Source organism: Protopterus annectens, chromosome 5.part0, assembly GCF_019279795.1.
Source record: "Protopterus annectens isolate FY-2018-M chromosome 5.part0, PAN1.0, whole genome shotgun sequence".
NCBI lineage: Eukaryota > Metazoa > Chordata > Ceratodontiformes > Protopteridae > Protopterus > Protopterus annectens.
The window spans coordinates 1480765003-1480784924 of record NC_056735.1 but is presented as its reverse complement, the minus strand read 5'-3'; the positions used below and the strand labels follow the sequence as shown (position 1 = coordinate 1480784924).

General features: G+C 41.6%; 1 protein-coding gene across 1 annotated transcript in view; it reads left to right on the top strand.

Moving 5' to 3' along the window:
- The first annotated feature begins 349 nt into the window (after nucleotides 1–349).
- Nucleotides 350–19922, top strand: part of IPO5 (importin 5) — a 1405185-nt gene continuing 1385612 nt past the window's right edge. Inside the window, exon 1 of the mRNA XM_044071309.1 lies at nucleotides 350–508. Coding sequence (XP_043927244.1) covers nucleotides 431–508 — 78 coding nt within the window. The 5' untranslated portion in view covers nucleotides 350–430. The remainder of the gene's footprint in view (nucleotides 509–19922) is intronic.

Genomic DNA, 19922 nt, shown 5'->3' with positions numbered 1-19922 from the left:
TCTTCGACATGCTCCTCCCAATTTATTATAGAATTTCCTCGGCAGGAACTACATCCCTCAGCCGTCATAACAAAAATAGTTTCTTACTCAGCCTGTATTAATCTCCCGCGTTTTCTCTAATTTCAATACGAGATGATCTCATTCTTACCCACGCCGGTCTGCAATTCGACAGGCACCAAGGATGGGATTCTGTGCCCAATCAGCAACTAGATTTTACTAGTTCTTGTCCAATGTTTGTACGAGCTCCGAGTCTACCATGTAACCAATGACGGAACTCTATCCCCAAGTACCAATCCAATCCGATGTTCGGGTGAAACTAATTTTGTCCAATGACGGTAGTGCGCTAGCGCGTCTGGTGTAAGAGGTCAAAGCACCCTCCGGCTCTCGTACGGCCTCCCCCAATTTTTCAGTCTTTTGGATTTTTGCTACCATGGCGGAGCAGCAGCAGTTTTGCGCACTATTGAATCAGTTGATGAGTCCGGATAATGCTTTAAGGAAGCAAGCTGAGGTATGATAGTGTTACTACACATTTTAAATAAGGTGTCTGGGTTGGAGGTCTACCGATGACAAAACTCTTAACGAAGCAGCAGTGGATTGTTGAGCTCGTAGTGGCGGCCCTACCCCACGTGTGAGCTGCTGGGAAGTAAGCAGTGCAGCCTCCTATTTGGTCTGCTTTGCTAAGTAAACTTGCCAGCATTTTTAAGTACATGCACCTGTAGAGGTTGTTTCTAGGTGTGGTTAAACGCTTTCGATTTTCTGTCCACTGACTTCTGAAAGATGCCTGGTAGGCGTGATGCTCTGTTCTGTCGTAATTCACCCGCACCCGCTAGTGTTGATTGGTGACTCTCCCTTCTCAGTTGGCGCTAAAACCTCCCGGCATATTTAATCATTACATGGGTGGAAGACCATAACTTTTTCAGTCCGCCCCTTCGTGTATGAAGGGGTGGGAGAGTCTTGTTAAGCACTGTCTCAATTTTGTGAAATCATCTGGCATAAATAATTTGGCAACATTTGCGCTAGGAATTTAAGATATGAACGCGTGAAAATGGGTGCTGTTTTTTTGTTCTTGGAATGCTTTTTCTTTAAATGACTGGGTTGGATATGTCGTGTGTGTCCGAAAGTATTTCTTGTGCGGAGTGCAACTTTCTGATTCACTTGTATTGCACTTTAATTTCTATTTCGTGTATTAACTAGATGTTGAGTGCACGCTTTCAGCGCTGTGCTGTTCTTGTGCTTGGTGAACTAACACGATTTGCATTGTATTTCACATGAACTGTTTCCTGCGCACTCTTGTGCTTTAAAAAATGTAAAACAAAATGATGTGCAAAACTATCTTCAGATTAGGGATCCTGGCTTTAGTTTCTCTCTCTGAAACTAAGCCGTAGTAAGTATTCCTTTATTCTTCAAATGCATCCTAGGGAGCCTTTGCATTGGGTTCAACTCCCTGGTTCAGTGGGCAGTGATTTGATTAGCTCTTTTGTCTCTTGGTATACAATGTGGCTTATTGCATTCTTAAACATCGTGATTGGTATGCTGATTAATTTCTGATGGTGAAACTGTGCTGCATTGTGTTGTAAATCACTAAACTGTAAACCTATGAAATTATGTTTTTAGGGATTTGATCTTTTACTAACAAATAGTTGGGCTTTGGGGGTGAGACGTGCAAGAGTAGTGTTGACATGCTACTGGTTCACTGTAGTGTTGACATGCTACTGGTTCACTGTAGTGTTGACATGCTACTGGTTCACTGTAGTGTTGACATGCTACTGGTTCACTGTAGTGTTGACATGCTACTGGTTCACTGTAGTGTTGACATGCTACTGGTTCACTGTAGTGTTGACATGCTACTGGTTCACTGTAGTGTTGACATGCTACTGGTTCACTGTAGTGTTGACATGCTACTGGTTCACTGTAGTGTTGACATGCTACTGGTTCACTGTAGTGTTGACATGCTACTGGTTCACTGTAGTGTTGACAGGCTACTGGTTTACTGTTAGTACTTGTCTGGGGGTTAAGAACTTTATTACTTTATTCAGCCCGTGCTTATCTTCGTTTGATAAACAGCCACATTGTCTGCTTATATACCAGTAAATTTTTTTTAATCTTTATTCATAAAAAGCTACAGGGCTCCAGTTTCAACTAATTCATACCTGTGAGACTGTCAGTTAATGACTTATTTTATGTAAGGCCTTTGACCGTTACAGGTACTACAAATTGTAATCTCTGTGTAGGACTAGTAAACTACTGATTTTCTGCTAAAGGTACTTGTTAACACTATTGGCTTTCAGTAGAACCTACTTTTTTATATGAACTGTGATAAGACACAAAACGTTTGTTCTGTAGTATTATACACTGGCATAAATGTGCGGAATTTGTTTTTGGAGTTTGGTCTATATTGAAGAAATGGCTGTTCCTGAGGGCAAGAGTAGTGTTAGCCCACCAGTAACCTGTTGTCTATATATAATTCACCCCTGTTTTGCAATTTGTAATAGTGAGTCTGTGCATGCTTGACCACCTGATCCCTTAAAATAATCTTAGGGTATCACAATTTGTTAAATCATTGAGAAGCATGGCTAGTCTTAAGGCCAACTGGTTGTTATAGGTGTATACTCTGTGTTAATCAAGCTGTATTCATTTCCACAAGGGAGGCTTACTTGCCTTATTTTTGGGTTTTTCTCTCTTGACCTGGTTAGTCCCACTAGGGCAGTAGTATCTCTTCAGGGTAGACCCTGAGGTGATATTTATTTCACTGAAAGAAGTTTGGCCAGGTTATCTGGGAATTTCCCCAACCTTCTTCAATAGGTGCTACAGGATCTTTTTAAATCAACCTGCGCTACCACAAATTCAAGCAGGTGTTGCACTGCAGAGTTGGTAATCAGTCTATCTGGTGTGGGAGTAGAACCCACAGCCTTGTGTATCACAAGTGTTCCTTATGCACACTGATTGCAGCATGCTAGAATTTGGCAGTGTTCATAACATGTTTTGAAAGGTTCCCCCCTTAACTCTGCTTTTTACCATCAGTGTGTGTGTATTTTATATATCCATGTCCTAATAATTCGGTCCCAGGCCTTTGTTGTGCATGTTTTGAAATGGCTGCATTCTTATCAGAACATTACATGCTTTGCACTGTTGGGGGGAGGGGGATTGAAAAGTAAAAAATAAGCAATTAATGAGTTATTTGGAGGGAAATGTTAGTCCCACAACGGGAGATGGGCTACAGGATCAAAATTTACATTTATAAAAGCAAAAATTGAAGTACAGGTTGTGTAAAATGAGGTTTTTTTTTTTTTTTAGTACTAGCATTTTTACTACCCACCTTCTGGAAAGAATGTAACTTGCACATTTACTGAAAATTTGCTATACATTTATTGCTAATTGTTAAAGATGTGAGATTGCTTTCATTGGTTATACTTCGCCAGATAGGTGAAATACCTATCTTCGGGGTCAACCCAGGCACATGTATTTGAGTGACTTTCTCAGTTGTGCAGTACACAAATGGAAGAGACTGGGATCAGTGTTAGCATTTCAAAGCCTTGAATGTTAGCGCTATTCTTTTGTCATGATTTAGTGTTTTTAACACTAATTTTCAGCTTTGAACCCCAGGCTACAAGCTGTTGCATCATTTGTTTGTGCAAATGTAAGAAGCCATCGGCAGAATCATATCACACACGTGTTGAATGACTGTATTTGAGTGGTAGTGACTAGCTTCAGGTGGTATCATAATATGGGGATGCACATTTAGTGGCAAAAATATTTACAGCTGTCGTGTATAGAATTTCATTTGTAAATATACTGTTTGTAGGGGTTTTATTTTTATTTGAAACCTATTAAATATCTTGTACAAACCTCATGAATGCTGTAGCAGTTCAGATGCAGACAGAAATGTTTGTAATTTTTGGGGGGTGATTTTGTTGAAGTAGTGACGATGAACTGAATTGTGTAGTTACTAAATTTAACACTTGGTTTCTGACCGGGCAGAAGCACTTTTACAGCAGAGGTTTAGGTAGAGAAGCTCCAAATGCTGTGATGTGCATATAAGTAATGTGGTGGTAAAACTAAAAAAAAAAAATCCATTTTTGTACTTTAAAGACACATTACTTTACAATCGGTACAATTACATATTGTAAAGACAGTAGTCAATGATGCAAGGTGACAAGTGTAATGTGTGATGGATAAGATGTGCAGGTGCTAAACGAGAAAGAATGAGAGGGGTTTATGGAGGCTTATAGGTTCATAGGTGTTAACAACCACTGGGGCTTTGTAAGCTTAGCCAAGTATCCTAAACCATATTGCACAAGTTTGTGCTTTGGAGGTTTTTACGGGAATATGTAAGCTACAGCAATGTTTGCAGACTTTCTGTCCTGTGCCTTGGACATATAGTTGCTAGACCTGGGGTGTATTTCCCATCCACTGGTCCAGATTCCTCTTGAATTAGGGTTAGGGAAGAGTTCTGTTTCACATGGGTGGGAAGCCTGCCCAGAGAAGAGCATTCTGAAATACAGGTCTGTCCTTACATGTCTCATTTATGTTGCAAGCAAAGTTCCTAGATAGAGTAATTATAATGCTATTCGTTTTTCAGATATGCAAAAGGTCATTAGAGTGGGATCCAAGGAGTCTACAGGAAACCATATAGAGGGGTTTTTTGAGGTGATCTGCAATAGGACATGCTCACCCTGAATTCTGTTTGTGGGGAGTCTTTGCCAACATTCCAGTTTGATGTGCTTGGCTGGGTACATACTGGGTGGGCAGGTGGAGTTTACTGAATGGTGGGCCTGTTGTCTGAATGCAGTGGAAGAATGAGTTCCATGGACCTTTAGGCCATGCCTTTGCTTATGTGCTGCTCAGTATAAAGTTATTTCCTTACCACTTTAGACATGTGCTGGTCAAAAGCCAGGTTACGGTCTGCATGCATAGCCAAATGCCTGACAGCTGGTCCTTTTTTTTTTTTTTTTTGTGGAGTTTAGTGAAATATGGGTATAGGAAGATGCACACCAAAAAAAAATCCAAAGGAATGTTGGAAAGTGGAACAGAAGCTGCTGTGCGTGTGTCTTTCGGCTTTTCCCGGTTAGGGGTCGCCACAGCGGAACTCCGGTCCGCTAATGATTGGCAGTAGGTTTTTACGTGCTGAGTTGCCAGCTCTGACACAACCTTCAACGAAGGTACGCCCATTCACGCATGTTTCCACACAAGACGCTCAAGCTGAAAATAGAACAGGACGTCTTACTGGGAGGTGACAGCGCTACCGCAGCACCACCACCACCGCAAGACAGAAGCTGCTGTGATAGTATAGAAATGATGCTGTGGTAAAGCATATGTTAAGGTCATCCAGGTGATTCCATTTGCTTTTAGAGTTGATTTGCCTTGGTAATTCACCATTTTCACATGTGGATCTTTGTGGTTTTGGAAAAAGTTGTATGTAGTGAGCTGCTTGGGTAAAGACTGAGAGAATTCCAGATTGTCATCCCCAAGTGTTCACTACCTAATTACCTTTGCAGTCGTCAATCATCCTGTAAAATTGCCACTGATATGAAATGCCTTCAGGAACAAGTGGCACTAATTGACAAGATTTTGAGCCTTTCTCACAGCCCATAACTGGAACCATATGCTACCTATACATGATCCTACTGCAGTAGCTGTAAGCCTGACAGACTTTCTACACCAGCTGCAAGACAGATTCTTGCCATTTATCCACAGGCTTTATAAACCCACCAAAAACTGACTATCCACTGAACTCCAACATCTTAATGCAAAGGGATGAAGTTTGACAAAAAATGTCATTTGCAGCCTAACATAACATAGCCATCATAAGACACAAAAGAAGTCCCCAAAGAAACAGATTACCCTCTCACTTTTGCACTTGCACTTTTGGAAAGAAGTTAACTTTCTTACAAGAAAACTTCATTACACCATGTGTACAAACACTCTTCAGTGTGGTGCAACACCCGTAAAAATTTTAGCAATCTCACATCAGCTGCACAGATGGGCATTACCCTGCCCACTCCACTGCCATTCATACCCTTCTACTTCAAATGTGTACATCCAAAAGAAGTCTCTTCTACTTGAAAACATTTCCACTGACACCTCTCCTAGGTCTAACAACCTAAACATATGGCTCTTATCACTGCAGAGAACCCCTCTTCCTCTCACTCACATGTATAAATCTGTCTTATGCCAGACATGACCTTTGGAAAACTGCTCAAATTAACCACCTCGAAAGATACCACTCGCTTCCTTGGAATTCTAGGCAAAAGTCTACAGTCTACGCCCAACTCTCTCTCCTCAGTACCACCTCTGCTGTTACTCAAAGTGTGGATCTCGACCTGTGATTAAGTACTGTTGACAGCACTTTGGTATCTTGTTAGTAGTCAGTGGTCTCCTGCAAGTGCCATTTTTAAACACTTGACAGTATCTGCAGTCATTGAAATTGGTATCTGTTCAGTTGCCACTTAATTTAAAAACTTCCTTGCTGACAGACACTTGGAGATGAAATGGGGTCATTCCAATCAGAATCTGCACCAGCTGCTAGAGTTGTGCCACAAATCCGTTCTTGCCTCCTTCCTTTTCTTCATATTTATTGACAAACTTCCTTGTGACCTCCCATCATTTCCCACTTAATCCTGTATGCTGACCTGTTCATTTACTGATCAGGTTACTTTACACTCAGCCTCACCAAACCCTAAACTCATTTTGCTCCCTTGTTTTCTAGGCCAAAAGTATTTCACCTTCTCTATCCCAACAGCCAGAACAACTTGGCAAAGGAATTCTTTCTCTGCTTTAATATGGGTTTCCAATTTTTGCTTCTGCCTCCTAGAATAACATTGCCACAATCCAGACTCTAATAGCATTTACTAATTTGTTACAAACTTGCCTGTTTGAGCATCATTGTATTACCCTAGAAAGTCAGTGGCTGTCCATAAAAACAAAGATTTAACTTAACCCCCACCCCTTGTATCTTGACTTCATTGGAGGGACTCTTACAATCTGAGACACTACTCGCAAGGCACACCAACTCCTTAACCGTAGAGCCAAAGTGCACGTGCTTTCTCCTTTCAGGCACCTACTGTTTGGCAAGGTCTCCTAATCAACCTAAAGGAAATTAGCAGTTATTCCAGATTCATAATGCTGCTAAAAAAGCATTTCAGCCAAGTGCTCCTGTTTCAACACAGGACCGATCACCTGTCCTGTCTCCTTGCCGAATATCTATCTCTCTCTCTCTCTCTCTCTCTCATACATACGTATTTGTATATATAATTAGTACATGATTGTTCTTTCGCTAAAATGTGTACAGGGCAATTAAAGTATTTGCCACCTTCCTTATTTCTTTTTTTTGCACGTTTCTCTCGCTTTGTTTCAGGTTATCAAACAAATGTAAATATTAGACAAAGAAAACCCAAGTAAACACAAAATGCAGTTTTTAAATGATCATTTTATTAAGGGGAAAAAAACTATCCAAACAAAATGACCTTATGTAAAAAAATTGCCTCCCTAAACCTAATGGAAAGTTTCAAAGCCCTATGCTAAAGGATAATGCTGTCCAAGCTGCAAAATCCTTTACTAATGCATTCTACGGGCATCTACAAGAATGCATGGATTTTGCTATCCTACGCAAAACCAAGACTCACTCCTCCAAGAAAAAGAAACCTGTCTGGTGGACACCTGCCATAAACAAGCTATACAATAGGAGGAGGAAGCTAGTACAGAAGAGTAAAATCCCAAGAAGGGAAGACATCCCTGATCAGTATCAGCAACTACGATCCCTCATAAAGTCGTCCAAGGTGAGCTTCGAAATAGATTGCCAAGGACCCCAAAGATGACCACAAGGCATTCTTTAGCTATGTTAAGAATCTGTGGCAATGCTTGGATATGCTCAGAGTTGGTGCAAAATACACTGAACCGACTATCACCAACATCTGGCAGACTGGTTCAGTGCAAATTTCACCCCCCCCTCACCCCCAAAAGGGCCCATAACCATACCAGAAGAATGTAGTGCCCCTGAAGTCAGTCACTCTGGTTAAAACAGCCCTCTTCAAAGCCAAAAACGCAATCAATGGGACCGGATGGTGTCCCAGCCTGCGTCCTACACTAGCTCAGACTGACTAACCCCTCACCTAAACGCATTGTTCAAACTCTACCAATCCACAAGCTACTACCCATAGAGTGGCGTACAGCAACGGTTATTCTGCTCCACAAAGGTGAAGCCACAACAGACTCTGGTGACTATCGCCCTATAAGCCTGACAAGCTTGGCCCGCAAGACTATGGAGTGCATCATCATGGAACTCGTTAACAGAGACATTGGGAACCTCCAAACACTGGACCCTACTCAGTTCGGCTTTAAGGGCAGATCATGCCTCCTAAACCTGGTGGACTTCTTTGAGACTGTTACCAAAGGCTGTAGATGAGGGAAAGGTGGTACACACAGCCTACCTAGACCTCGCAAAGGCCTTCAACACCATTCTAGTATTATAGACGAGCTCACCTGCCTGAACATAATCCCCTACTTCACAAGATGGGTTGCCAACTGGCTCACAGACAGAACCTGCATGGTGAGAGTTGGCGAAGCTAGGTCTGACTCTCTAAACCGGTTACAAGTGGCATTCCCCAGGGCTCAGTCCTAGGACATCTCCTGTTCTGCATATACTTCTCAGAAGTACGGGCAAGCACAGGAGGGCTATGGCTGACAAAGTTCGCAGACTACTGCAAACTAGGGGCTATAATTTGACTCTGGCTGACAAACATCCTCAAAGGGGTCCAACTGAGACTGAAACGCCACATTTGGGATGTACCTTACAAGACACCTGCAAAGACCATAGAAGTGCCTCCACAAAGAGGAACACTGTCCTGAAACAGATGCCCTATGCAGCTTGACTGAAGAAACTCCAGCTGTACTAGATTGCCTACTCAGAAGTGCTCTCTGCGTGACGTACAAGGCCATGTCCAACCCAGAATTGATGGACCTTATCCCCTTGAGCCACACGCTGTAGGGATCTAAACCTCACCACAACAATAAATAGGATGTGCTGGAGGGATAGATTCCTTTCCTAGGCACTTCCCATGCTTTGGAATAAGATTCTAATCTACATTAGGCAGAGCTCCTCACTAACGCTCTTAGAGAAACCTTGACAAGTGGATGGGAAACAAAGTTTACCCCGGGGATCACTTCAGTGGCTCTGCTGGACAGAGGCACAGGGAACTAATCTAAGGGGGCGACGAAAGCCAGCACATTCTGGCTAGGCTTATAAATGCCTTCAGGCAGCCTAGTACCTACCTCTGAACCTACAATGACTGTGCCACGCTTAGCAGCAACAACTGCAGTCCAGCGTTTGCGATAACTGGCAATGGGTCTTTCACATCGTTTTTGAGCAGTTTTCGTCCACTCTTTGCAAAATTGTTTTAATTTGGCCATATTGGAGGGTTTCTGAGTATGAACTGCCTTTTTTAAGGTCCTGCCACAGCATCTCAATTGGATTCGAGCCTGGACATTAACTAGGCCATTCTAAAACCTTCATTTTGGTTTTTAAGCCTTTCAGAGGTGGACTTGCTGGTGTGTTTTGGGTCATTGTCCTGCTGCAGAACCCAAGTGCTTTCAGCTTGAGGTCACGAAATGATGGCCAGATATTCTTTCAGGATTTTTTGGTTTAGCAGAATTCATGGTTCCATCAATCACAGCAAGTCATCCAGATCCAGAAGCAGCCTCAGACCATTACACTACCACCACCATGTTTGACTGTTGGCATGATGTTCTTCTGAAATGCTGTTACTTTTACACCAGTTGTAATGGGACGCATACTCCCCCCCCCCCCCCCGAAAAAAAAAGTTCAACTTTTGTTTAGTCCACAGAGCATTTTCCCAAAAGTCTTTGGGATCATAAAGATGTTTTTTGGCAAAAGTGAGACTAGCCTTTGTTCCTTTTGGTCAGCGGTAGTTTTCGCCTTGGAACTCTGCCATGCATGCCATTTTTGCCCAGTCTTTTTCTTATGGTTGTCATGAACACTGACCTTAACTGAGGCAAGTGAGAGGCCTGCATTGTTTAGATGTTCTGGGTTCTTTTGTGACCTCTTGGGTGAGTCGCTGCACTCTTGGGGTAATTTTTGTAGGCCGGCCACTCCTGGGAAGGTTCACATAGTTCCAGGTTTTCTCCATTTGTGCATGATGGCGCCTTTTCTCTGTGTTTGTGCATGATGGCGCCTTTTCTCTCTGTTTGTGCATGATGGCGCCTTTTCTCTCTGTTTGTGCATGATGGCGCCTTTTCTCTCTGTTTGTGCATGATGGCGCCTTTTCTCTCTGTTTGTGCATGATGGCGCCTTTTCTCTCTGTTTGTGCATGATGGCGCCTTTTCTCTCTGTTTGTGCATGATGGCGCCTTTTCTCTCTGTTTGTGCATGATGGCTGTCACCGTGGTTCGCTGGAATCCCAAAGCTTTAGAAATGGCTTTGTAACCTTTTCCAGACTGATAGTTGCCATGGTGATGCAAAGGGCTTTTATGATTATTCATTTTGAGGGAACTGGTGCAGTTCAGGTTTAAATGGTGTTTCATATTAATATGGTCTTGGTTGTAGTGTATGGGTGGTAAATGTATTTCATGCATTTCTTATTTTAGTTGATTTAACTCTGTCATGTAACTGCCTTGCACACCACGTTGCTTCTAAACATCTTGAAAAAGGTTTGCTGACTGTATGACAGTTAAATTTCTTAAATGAGTGTCTTGCCAAAACTCAGTAATGCTCCTGGCATTTGCTGGAGGAGTTGTGTGGCACAACACAAAATCCAGTACAAGGCATTGTAATCAAATGGTAATATAGGTCTTTATAATCTTTCCCTATAACGAGTTTACTATAATTAGATTCTTGTTTTTTTGCAGCTTGCATCTACGTGACCAATGCATTCTCACCATAACTAAATGCCATGTTGTAAAGTTATCAATTCATGTGCACAATACCATTGTTAGATGTCAGAAATAGTGGAGGTGACTGAGAAGAAACTTGAGGGTGATTTGTTAATGTGCAGTTGCCATAAAGCAAAGAAAACTAAGTTGTTGGCTCTGGAAAACTGATTTAGGTAGTACTTCAGAAGCAGTGTAATAAGTGGCTTCAGGTTTCCTGCTTTAGTGAAGAAACTTGTGCCTGGCTGCAGTGAACTTCTGAAATTAGTGTGGCTTCTCTATGGTAAAAGGGGCACGTGCAAGAAACTTCTCCAAGTAACTTTTTATATATTGAGCCCAATATGGTGAGTTTGGAAAATGCGGCATGGAGATAATAGTTTACAGTGGTATGTTAGGAAGAGGCTTTGATAGAAATTGTGAAAACGAATGCCCAGTGGACTGACTTCTTGGAAGTTTTTTGGCGTTGTAAGGCCTGACATCTAGCCCTCCATTCCCATGCTGTTTTAACCCTTGTCATTTAAGTACAAATAACCCAGAGCCAGGTAAAACTGCATTTAACCTTGTAGATGCTGGTTAAATCGGAGGTGAATCTGCAGTTTCCCCTTCTTTATATGGAGAGGATGATTCTCTGTAGTATATCCACTTTTTATGTTGAAGAGGTTAAGATCTCGAGTGGGTGTCTAACCACATTGGACTGTGTGTGCAGCATATTTGAGAGGATATTGTTTGAGGCTGTGCCTCAGCTTGTATGATGCCAAGAAGTCAGACAAGGCTTTGAGGTGGTCTGTTGTTTGTCATGATTTGGGCTGTTTTTTGTTGAGGCGGAGTTCAAATTAAATGACAGCTGCATACCAAAGGGGCATTATACTCTGTGACTGGCATAATACGGTGGAGTGATCACTGTATGGACCTAGATGCCATACCCTTACTAATAAGCTGTGCAGCAAAAAAAATAAGTACAGGATGCATGGTGATCAGAGGACAGTTTTATCCTCGCATAGGCTCCCAGATCCATAATTACCGGATACATTTTCAGAGGTTCTTGATTGTGAACGGTTACAGGGGATGACATGCTAACTGCAGGAGACTATTCTACATTTGTTGACATTTAGTTTGTGTGATGCTGGCTGGTAACTTGGTATAGTCCTCGTGGGGGATCTTGGGTGTCCTTTTTAAGAGTTTATGATGGCACCAAGTTTAGTCATCTGCAGACATGGTCAGTCCTAAACTATTAACATAAACTTAAACCTCTGAGGGGCCCAAGCACTGAACCCTGGGATACACAATTTGTGACAGGCATTCCTACACCTCCAAAAGACCAATCCTAACTTCCTAGGTTTTGTTTGTGAGCCGTTTTCTTTTCAGTGAGTTGCATGGAAAGGTTTAACGATACTCTCCCTAGTTGGGGTACATGCTGACTGGTTCAAAGAGTTTGCATTTATGAAGCATGGAAATCTTTGAGCATGTAGGGAGTTGTGTACAGATCTCTGGAGGGTTAGTTGAAGTTCATTTATAAGAATAGAATGGTGTTTGGTCTAATGCACAGGAACTTCATACTAGTCAGGAGGTATGTGGGGGGGGGTACAGGGATCCTTTTTAAGATGGGATATTGTGAGCCTTTTTTTGTTAATGGTAAACTGGGCATGCCATGCCATCCTACTTCATGAGTCTGTGTGGTGAGGTTTTCTGTTATGAGAATACTCTTGCCACCTTAAATGCCTTTGTCTAGTGCAGTGGGCCTAACGTGTGGTCTGTGAATCGCTGCGCTGGTAGGTTGCTTTCTGGTTTTGACCCATGTTTCCATGAGTATGCATGTGTGTCTGCATTCCAGAATAGTGCCTGAAGGGAGTAGTTTTGTTGAGGCTTCTACCATTGAGAAGCGGTGCATTTTTTGTTATCCAGATTTTGTTTCAAGTTGGGAGATTTTGAAGTCTGTCTAGCAAAAGCATTAAAAGGGTGGGCAAGGTTTTAGCCACTATACATATGCCTTTGGGAAATTAATGCAGGCCTTTCCAGGCAAAGCAATTAAGGGCAGACTTAGTCTCCTTCCAGGCTAATGTATACTCCCCCCCCCCCCCACTCTCACAAACTCCCTCTGTGTTCATATAGGTCCGAAGCAATGAATACATCCAAAAAGAGAAAACAAGCGGACTTGACTGTAAAATTTTTAATAAACAGAAAAAACGCAAAGCTTTAGAGTCTGAACAACAACTGTTTGTCATTGCTGAATTCTGTTCACATTCAACTAATACGTAAAAGCCAGCCCACTCATAAATTACACAATCAATGCAATTAACTTTTTATAAGGTTTTAATTACATCATAAAAATTCTTTTCTGTATTTTAAAACCGGTGTAACACTACTTTTAACATTAAGTCCAGGTGCTTTATCTGCCCTAAAAATAATTTATCCAATATTCAGCTAATTCAGTCTTTGTAACAGTATCACCCCCTCTTACATTAACTTTTATTTTGCAACACTCTAAATTTAAAGACATGCTAATTTCACATAAGCTTAGTGTTTGCTTGGGGCATTGCTATCAATTTTGCTTATCTCCAAAAGGTGTATGCTTAGTCTTAACTTTTGGTTCGTCTTGCCTATCTAAAAATATTTGTATTTGACACAGTTGGTCATATACACATTTCCACAAGTGGCAAAAACAGTAAGATAAAACAATTGTTTAGTAATATGATGTATAAATGTTAGCTCTCTAATAGAGCAATGTGAACAGTTATGGCAGGGAACAGCCCCCTTGGTATTAGATTTAAACAGAGGCATGCTATTAAGAGACTAATCTTTATAACATCCCTACTATTTCTTTATCCGAGCTAGATTGCAAAATGCCCCATTCTTATACAATACTGATTAATCATTTATGTATGTCTATTACTTCCTAACATCTTAAAACATTCTTATGACCTCTCTACATATATATTTTTTTCTGAAAAGTGGTTTAGCAGAAGTATTGCATTCATTAACCACGTTGTTTCACTTCATTAATAAGTTCATTACTATAGCCCCTTGCTAGAAAATCCTTGGACATTTTAGACATCTCGGATGTAAAACAGTCATAGTTTGTAGTCTGCTGTCTCTAACAAGTTGACTCTTGACTCTTAACCACATATGTTATATATATCTTCTTTCGGCTTTTCCTGGTTAGGGGTCGCTAGATTCAAAATGCAAATACATAGTAACTTATACATTGTTATGTATAGTTGTATCAATCCCACCCTGATTTACACAACTGTGTAACATCAAGAAAATTAAGGTCAAACTTGAGGAAGGTAGTAGTATTCTGTAGTTCACATATATATTCCACTGGCTCATCTGTATTCTCTCCATACCAAAAAATATCCTCCACAAAATGTGCATAATAAAATTAGATGGGTATTATTAAATGTTCAGGCAAGTAGTGAAAATATATTTACTTTCCCATTTAGCAAGTACCAAATTGGCTTGGGTATTAGCAACTGGGGTACCCATGGCCACCCCTAGTTGCTGATAGAACTCTTACTCATCACAATAGCAAGTACCTACATACAATTCAGTTTTGGTTCCTGTAAAACCGCTATGAACACACACACACACACACACACACACACACACACACACACACACACACACACACACACACACACACACACACACACACACACACATTCCTAGACTGCAAACCAAAGTCATTTGGTATTGGTGATTTAATATCTAAAGTTGCCAATATAAAATCTCTACGTTGTGACTATACCACTGGTAGATGGAGGTTCATAGGTAGATACTAGGCTATCTGCCCGAGGGCATTTATAAGCCTAGCCAGTGTGTCGGCTTTCACGGCCCCATTGATTAACTGAGCCTCTGTCAAGCAGAGCCAATGGAGTGATCCGGGGGGGGGGGTGTTCTGTTACCCATCCACTTATCAAGGTTTCTCTTGTGTTAGTGAGGGGCTCTGCCTAATGTAGTTTTGTTCCAAAGCATGGGGGGGTCTCTGACAGGAATCTATCCCTCCAGCATGTTCTATTTATTGTTGTGACAAGGTTTAGCTCACTAGAGCACTTGGATTTCTTTAGGTGGAGCATGTCCATAAATTCTGAGTTGGACCTGGCTTTGTCGTGCAGAGATCACCTCTGAGTAAGCGATATGCCACTCGAGTACAGCCAGAGTTTTTTCATTCAGTCTGCATAGGAGATATGTTTGAGGCCAGTAATCCTCTTGGTGAGGTACTTTTGTGGTCTTTCCAGCTGTTGGAAGTGTCTTGTGAGGTACATCCCAAATGGGGCATTGTACTCTATGATGGGTCTGAGTGATAAGTAGAGGGGCACTATAACCTCTTTATTTCTAGATGCGAACCCTTTAGTAATTTGGCCACATAGAAGGATTTCCTAACTACTTTGGCAATATGATTATCAAAAGAGCGATTCCTATCTACCTGGGTCCCCAGATCTTATTACCTCTTCTGTATTAAGGGGGCTGCCACCTATGTGGTAATTCGTGGGTGTTTTGTTTTTCCCAAATTGGATGACTGAATTGTTTGGGATTTAGCTTGAGGCTATGACTTTGACCGCAGGTGTCCATCTCAATTTTGGAGGATGTCCATGTCAGCCGGAGAGTCAGTTATGGCTCCCAGTTTGCAGTCATCAGCAAACTTGGTTAACCATAGTCCTCCTGTACTTCTGAGAAGTATATACTGAGCAGTAGGGGTCCCAGGACTGAGCCTTGCGAGACACCACTTGTGACTGGTTTAGCGTCGGACCTGGAGCTTGCTATTCTTAACGTGTGTTCTGTCTGTAAGCCAGTTGACCCCATCTTGTGACGTAGGAGTTTGTTCAGGCTAGTGTGTTTTTCTAAAATAGCAGTGTGAGGAATGGTGTCTAATGCCTTGGTGAGGTCAAGGTAGGCTGTGAGAACCACCTTTCCCTTGTCTATGGCCTTGGTGACTGTCTCAAAGAAGTCCAACCAGGTTTAGTAGGTATGATCTGCCCTTAAAGCCGAACTAGGTGTTTGGAGGTTCCCAATGTCTTTGTTAATGAGTTCCATGATGGTGCTCTCCATAGCCTTGCAGACCAGACTAGTCAGGCTTATGGGGCGATAGTTACCGGGGTCAAATGTGGCCCTTCTTTGTGAAGTGGAGTAACTGTTGCTGTGTGCCATTCAATGGGCACATAGCCTGTGGAGAGGTTGAACAGTGTGTTTAGGTGGGGGGGGTTAGTTTTTTCTGTAGTTGGTGCAAGATGCATCCTGGGACACCATCTGGACCCCATTGACGCTGTGTTTTTGGCTTTTGAAAGGGCTGTTTTCACCTGTGTGTCTGATTTCCAGGACACTACACTTTTCCGGTATTGTTGTGGGCCCTTTTGGAGGTGAGAGTGGGGGTGAAGTTTGCACTGAAACTGTCTGCCAAGGATTTTGGCAGTATCAGTAGGTTCAGTATGCTCTGAGCTAGTGCAAAATAGCACAAAATATATCTGTGAGTTGCCACTTAGCCACAAAGCCTTCTTTAGCTATGTCAAGAATCTATCTTTCCTTTAGCCATTCGGCCGAAAGAAGGGACAATGTATGCACCGATAAATTGGCCCTTGCCGTTTTTTTTCCAAATTCAACCACTACAGGACTCTTAAGAACACAGAGTCAAGAAAAGAAAGAAGCTTGAATCAAGTTTAGTAGTGAATCTTTCTAATAAGATTTTAAGCCCTGATATGATCCCTTGTTAGACAAGGGCCTTAGTTTTATTCCAGCCTTACCGTCTGATATTGGTGAATTTGTGCTGGATATCCGAATGTTTTGCAGGAATCTTGCATTAAAGTGTACTTTTGGGCAAGCTAATAACTGTAGACTGCTACCTTATGCAAAATTGAGTAGCTTTGTTCCCCCTAATCCTCCACCAGTGGAGATGTTAAGATTATGTGAAGATGAAATCTTCAAACTAAGGGGTAACAACCAAAGGAATAGGACGTTTCTTCAACTTGACCACTAATGAGAATGAGATGCTGAAGCAGCTAAAGGAAACCGTTTGGTCATCAAGCCTGCTAAGGGAGGATGTATAGTGGTGATGGAAGCCAAATGGTACAGGCATAAAATGCTCTCTGTTGGATGATGAAAATGTATAAGAGTAAGTTAGTGAGGCTATGACTAAGGTAGATCGTTTTCGCAGCCACCTATGACCTATTGATAGATAAACATCTCACAAGAACTATGAGTTCTTTGACTGCCCCAGACCTATGTTTCCATACATCAGCGGACTCCCCAAAATTCATAAGGTTCCAGTTGAACCCACTCCTACGTCCCATAGTTTCTGGAAGGGGGTGTTTAACTGAACCCGTTTCCATGTATGTGGAGAATGAATTAAAGAAGGCCCTGCCACTAGCAGGAACTGTATTGAAGGACTCTGGAGACTTTTTGGAAAAACTTTTTTTAGTTACCTAGAGTCTTAAAAATATGAAGATTTGCTACTAGTGACAATGGACATAGAGTTTGTTTACGGTGATTCCGGTCTACAGGCAATAAGATCGATCTTAGCAAGGAACAGTATGGAAGCAGAACCAATATGTTCCTTGTTGGAACACTTATTGGAAAATAACATATTTATGTATGGGGACTCTCTATTTGCAGACATGGGGTGTGGCTATGGGCACCCCGTGCACAAGTTACTCCATTGTGTTCCCACTCAGCCAGAACCAAATTGAACTGTTGCCTAGTACCTGGAAACTATCTAGTGTACTACGGTCTTTTTTTGGATGATGTCTTTATCCTTTGGAGAGGCAGCTCTACACAAATTGGACCTTTTTGTTAACTTCATCAACAAGAGCACTGATTTTCTAAAGTTTGTGGTCAAACACTCTTCGGAGACTATAGAATTTCTGGATGTAAAGATCCATCTACACCCTGATAGAGGTATCTGCACAGGAATTCAAAAAACAAGAAACCTGGAGAAATCATTATCTGCATAGGGGGAGTATGCACCCTGGACATATCTTTGATAACATCTTTGAGAATCCGATCTTAACTTCAAGATTATGTACTGAGAATGAAGACTTTGTAGCAGAACAGAGAAATATTGAGATGCATCTAAGTAAAAGATCTTATAAAAGAGATAATTTAAGACTGAAGCATGATCTACAGGAATTGAGAGGAAAGGTACTTCTCTGAACCTACAAAGTCTTCATGAGTCTGGATTTTAAAACTCAATCACAGCAACTTTATTTAATGTACACTGCTGACAATAAGCAAGTATGTGAAGTTATTAGGAAGTTTTGGTCCGTATTGACAATGGATGACAAAATAAAAGACATCGTAGGGGAACAGCCCAGATTCCTATATAAGAATAATAAGAATTTGAAACTTCTCATTTGCAACAAAGATGGTTTTGAAAGAAATGGGCCCAATTCTAACAGGGCACTTTCAAATTCCTGAGATGCAAAGCTTGCAACTCCATTGACAGCTCCAACACTTTTGTACATCCGTACTCCAGGCAACAGTACAATTTTAATGTTTATGCTGATTGTGCTAGATCCCACATTATATACTTGGCGACTTGCTGCCAATGTAGTGCTTTCTATGTTGGCAAAACAAATCAACGTCTTAAGGCATGTATCCTTAGACATTTAAGGGACATCAAACAGAAAGATCCCAATAATTCTTTAGCAGCCCATATAGTACAGTATCCTTCTCATCACTTTGTATTTAAGGCCATAGAGGCTGTCTCAGACCACAAGGGGAGGCAATGTTCATAATCGCACAGAGTTAAGGGAAACATGCTGGATAATTTAAGAGCGAACAGATTACCAGGCTTGAATACCATTGTGCCATTAAAACCTACGCTTAGTAATAGAAGGAATACGATCAGCTGCTTCATTCATATAATGTATCCACATACATAGCTACTAGTTTTCTCATATGCAATCTCATAGTAAAAAGTACTGTGCCTTTAATTATAATGAAGGAAATTATAGCTCTTTGCTAGCTGGCCTCCTTTTGGTTTGTGTCACAGATGAATGGCTGTGATGCCTTTATAAATACAAAAACTGAACAGGCTTTTTACGATCTGAGGAAGGCACACTTGCCAAAAGCGCTTATCAGAAGACTTGACTGCTTGTTTTATGCTATATTCTTTATTAAAGTTTTGATTTTATTAAGTTTTACTGCAGTGGTGGAAGAGTTTTTTTTTTTTTTTTTTTAGTAGTGCTTTATCTTTCGAATCCTTGGCTATTTTTCTTTCGAAGTTAGATAGCCTTGGATGATTTTATGAGGGACCTTTGTTTCTTACTGATACTGATCAGGGATGAGTCTCCTTCTTGGGATTTGCTTTTTTTCTGAACTAGTTTCCTCTCTTTATTGTATAACCTGTGTATGGCAGGGGTCCACCAGACAGGTTTCCTTCTCTTAGGGGGGTGAGTCTTGTTTTTTCTAGGGATGGAATGATCCATGCATCCTTGTAGGTGCTCGGAGTGCTTTTGTAAAGGATTCTGCATCTTGGGCAGCATTTTCTTTTAGTGTGGGGGTTGTGAAACTTACCTATGTCTTAAGGGGAAGTTTGCTTTAGAAGTTTTTCACTGTGGTTCCCTTGGTTTGGGGGGGTGGTGGGGTGTGGACATAGAGTGATTAGTTTATGGTCTGATTTAACCAGTGACAGGTTGACCTCCGGTGTGGAACACCTGATGCCCATGTTGGTGATGACCAGGTCCAATATGTTTTCACCTCTGGTAGGGGAGCTAACCATGATTGAGTTAAATTCCAGGAAGTGCTGAACCTGGAAGTTTTGTACTAAAGTAGTTTTCCCAGTTAATGGCAGGGTAATTGAAATCGCCCAATATCAGGGTGTTCGGTAGGACCTTCATGTTTTCCAGTGTCTCCAGCAAGGCAGAGTGGTGGTCCTGGGTCATGGAGGGTGATCTGTAGCAGGCCACAATTGGCATTGCAGATTTGCACGATGTTAGTTGCACATGGATAATCTCAGAGGTATCCTGCTGTGCCACTAACCTGGAGGTGTAGGTATCCTTTATGAATATGGATACACCCCCTCCTTTTGTGTTTTGATCCATGTTTTTTTTG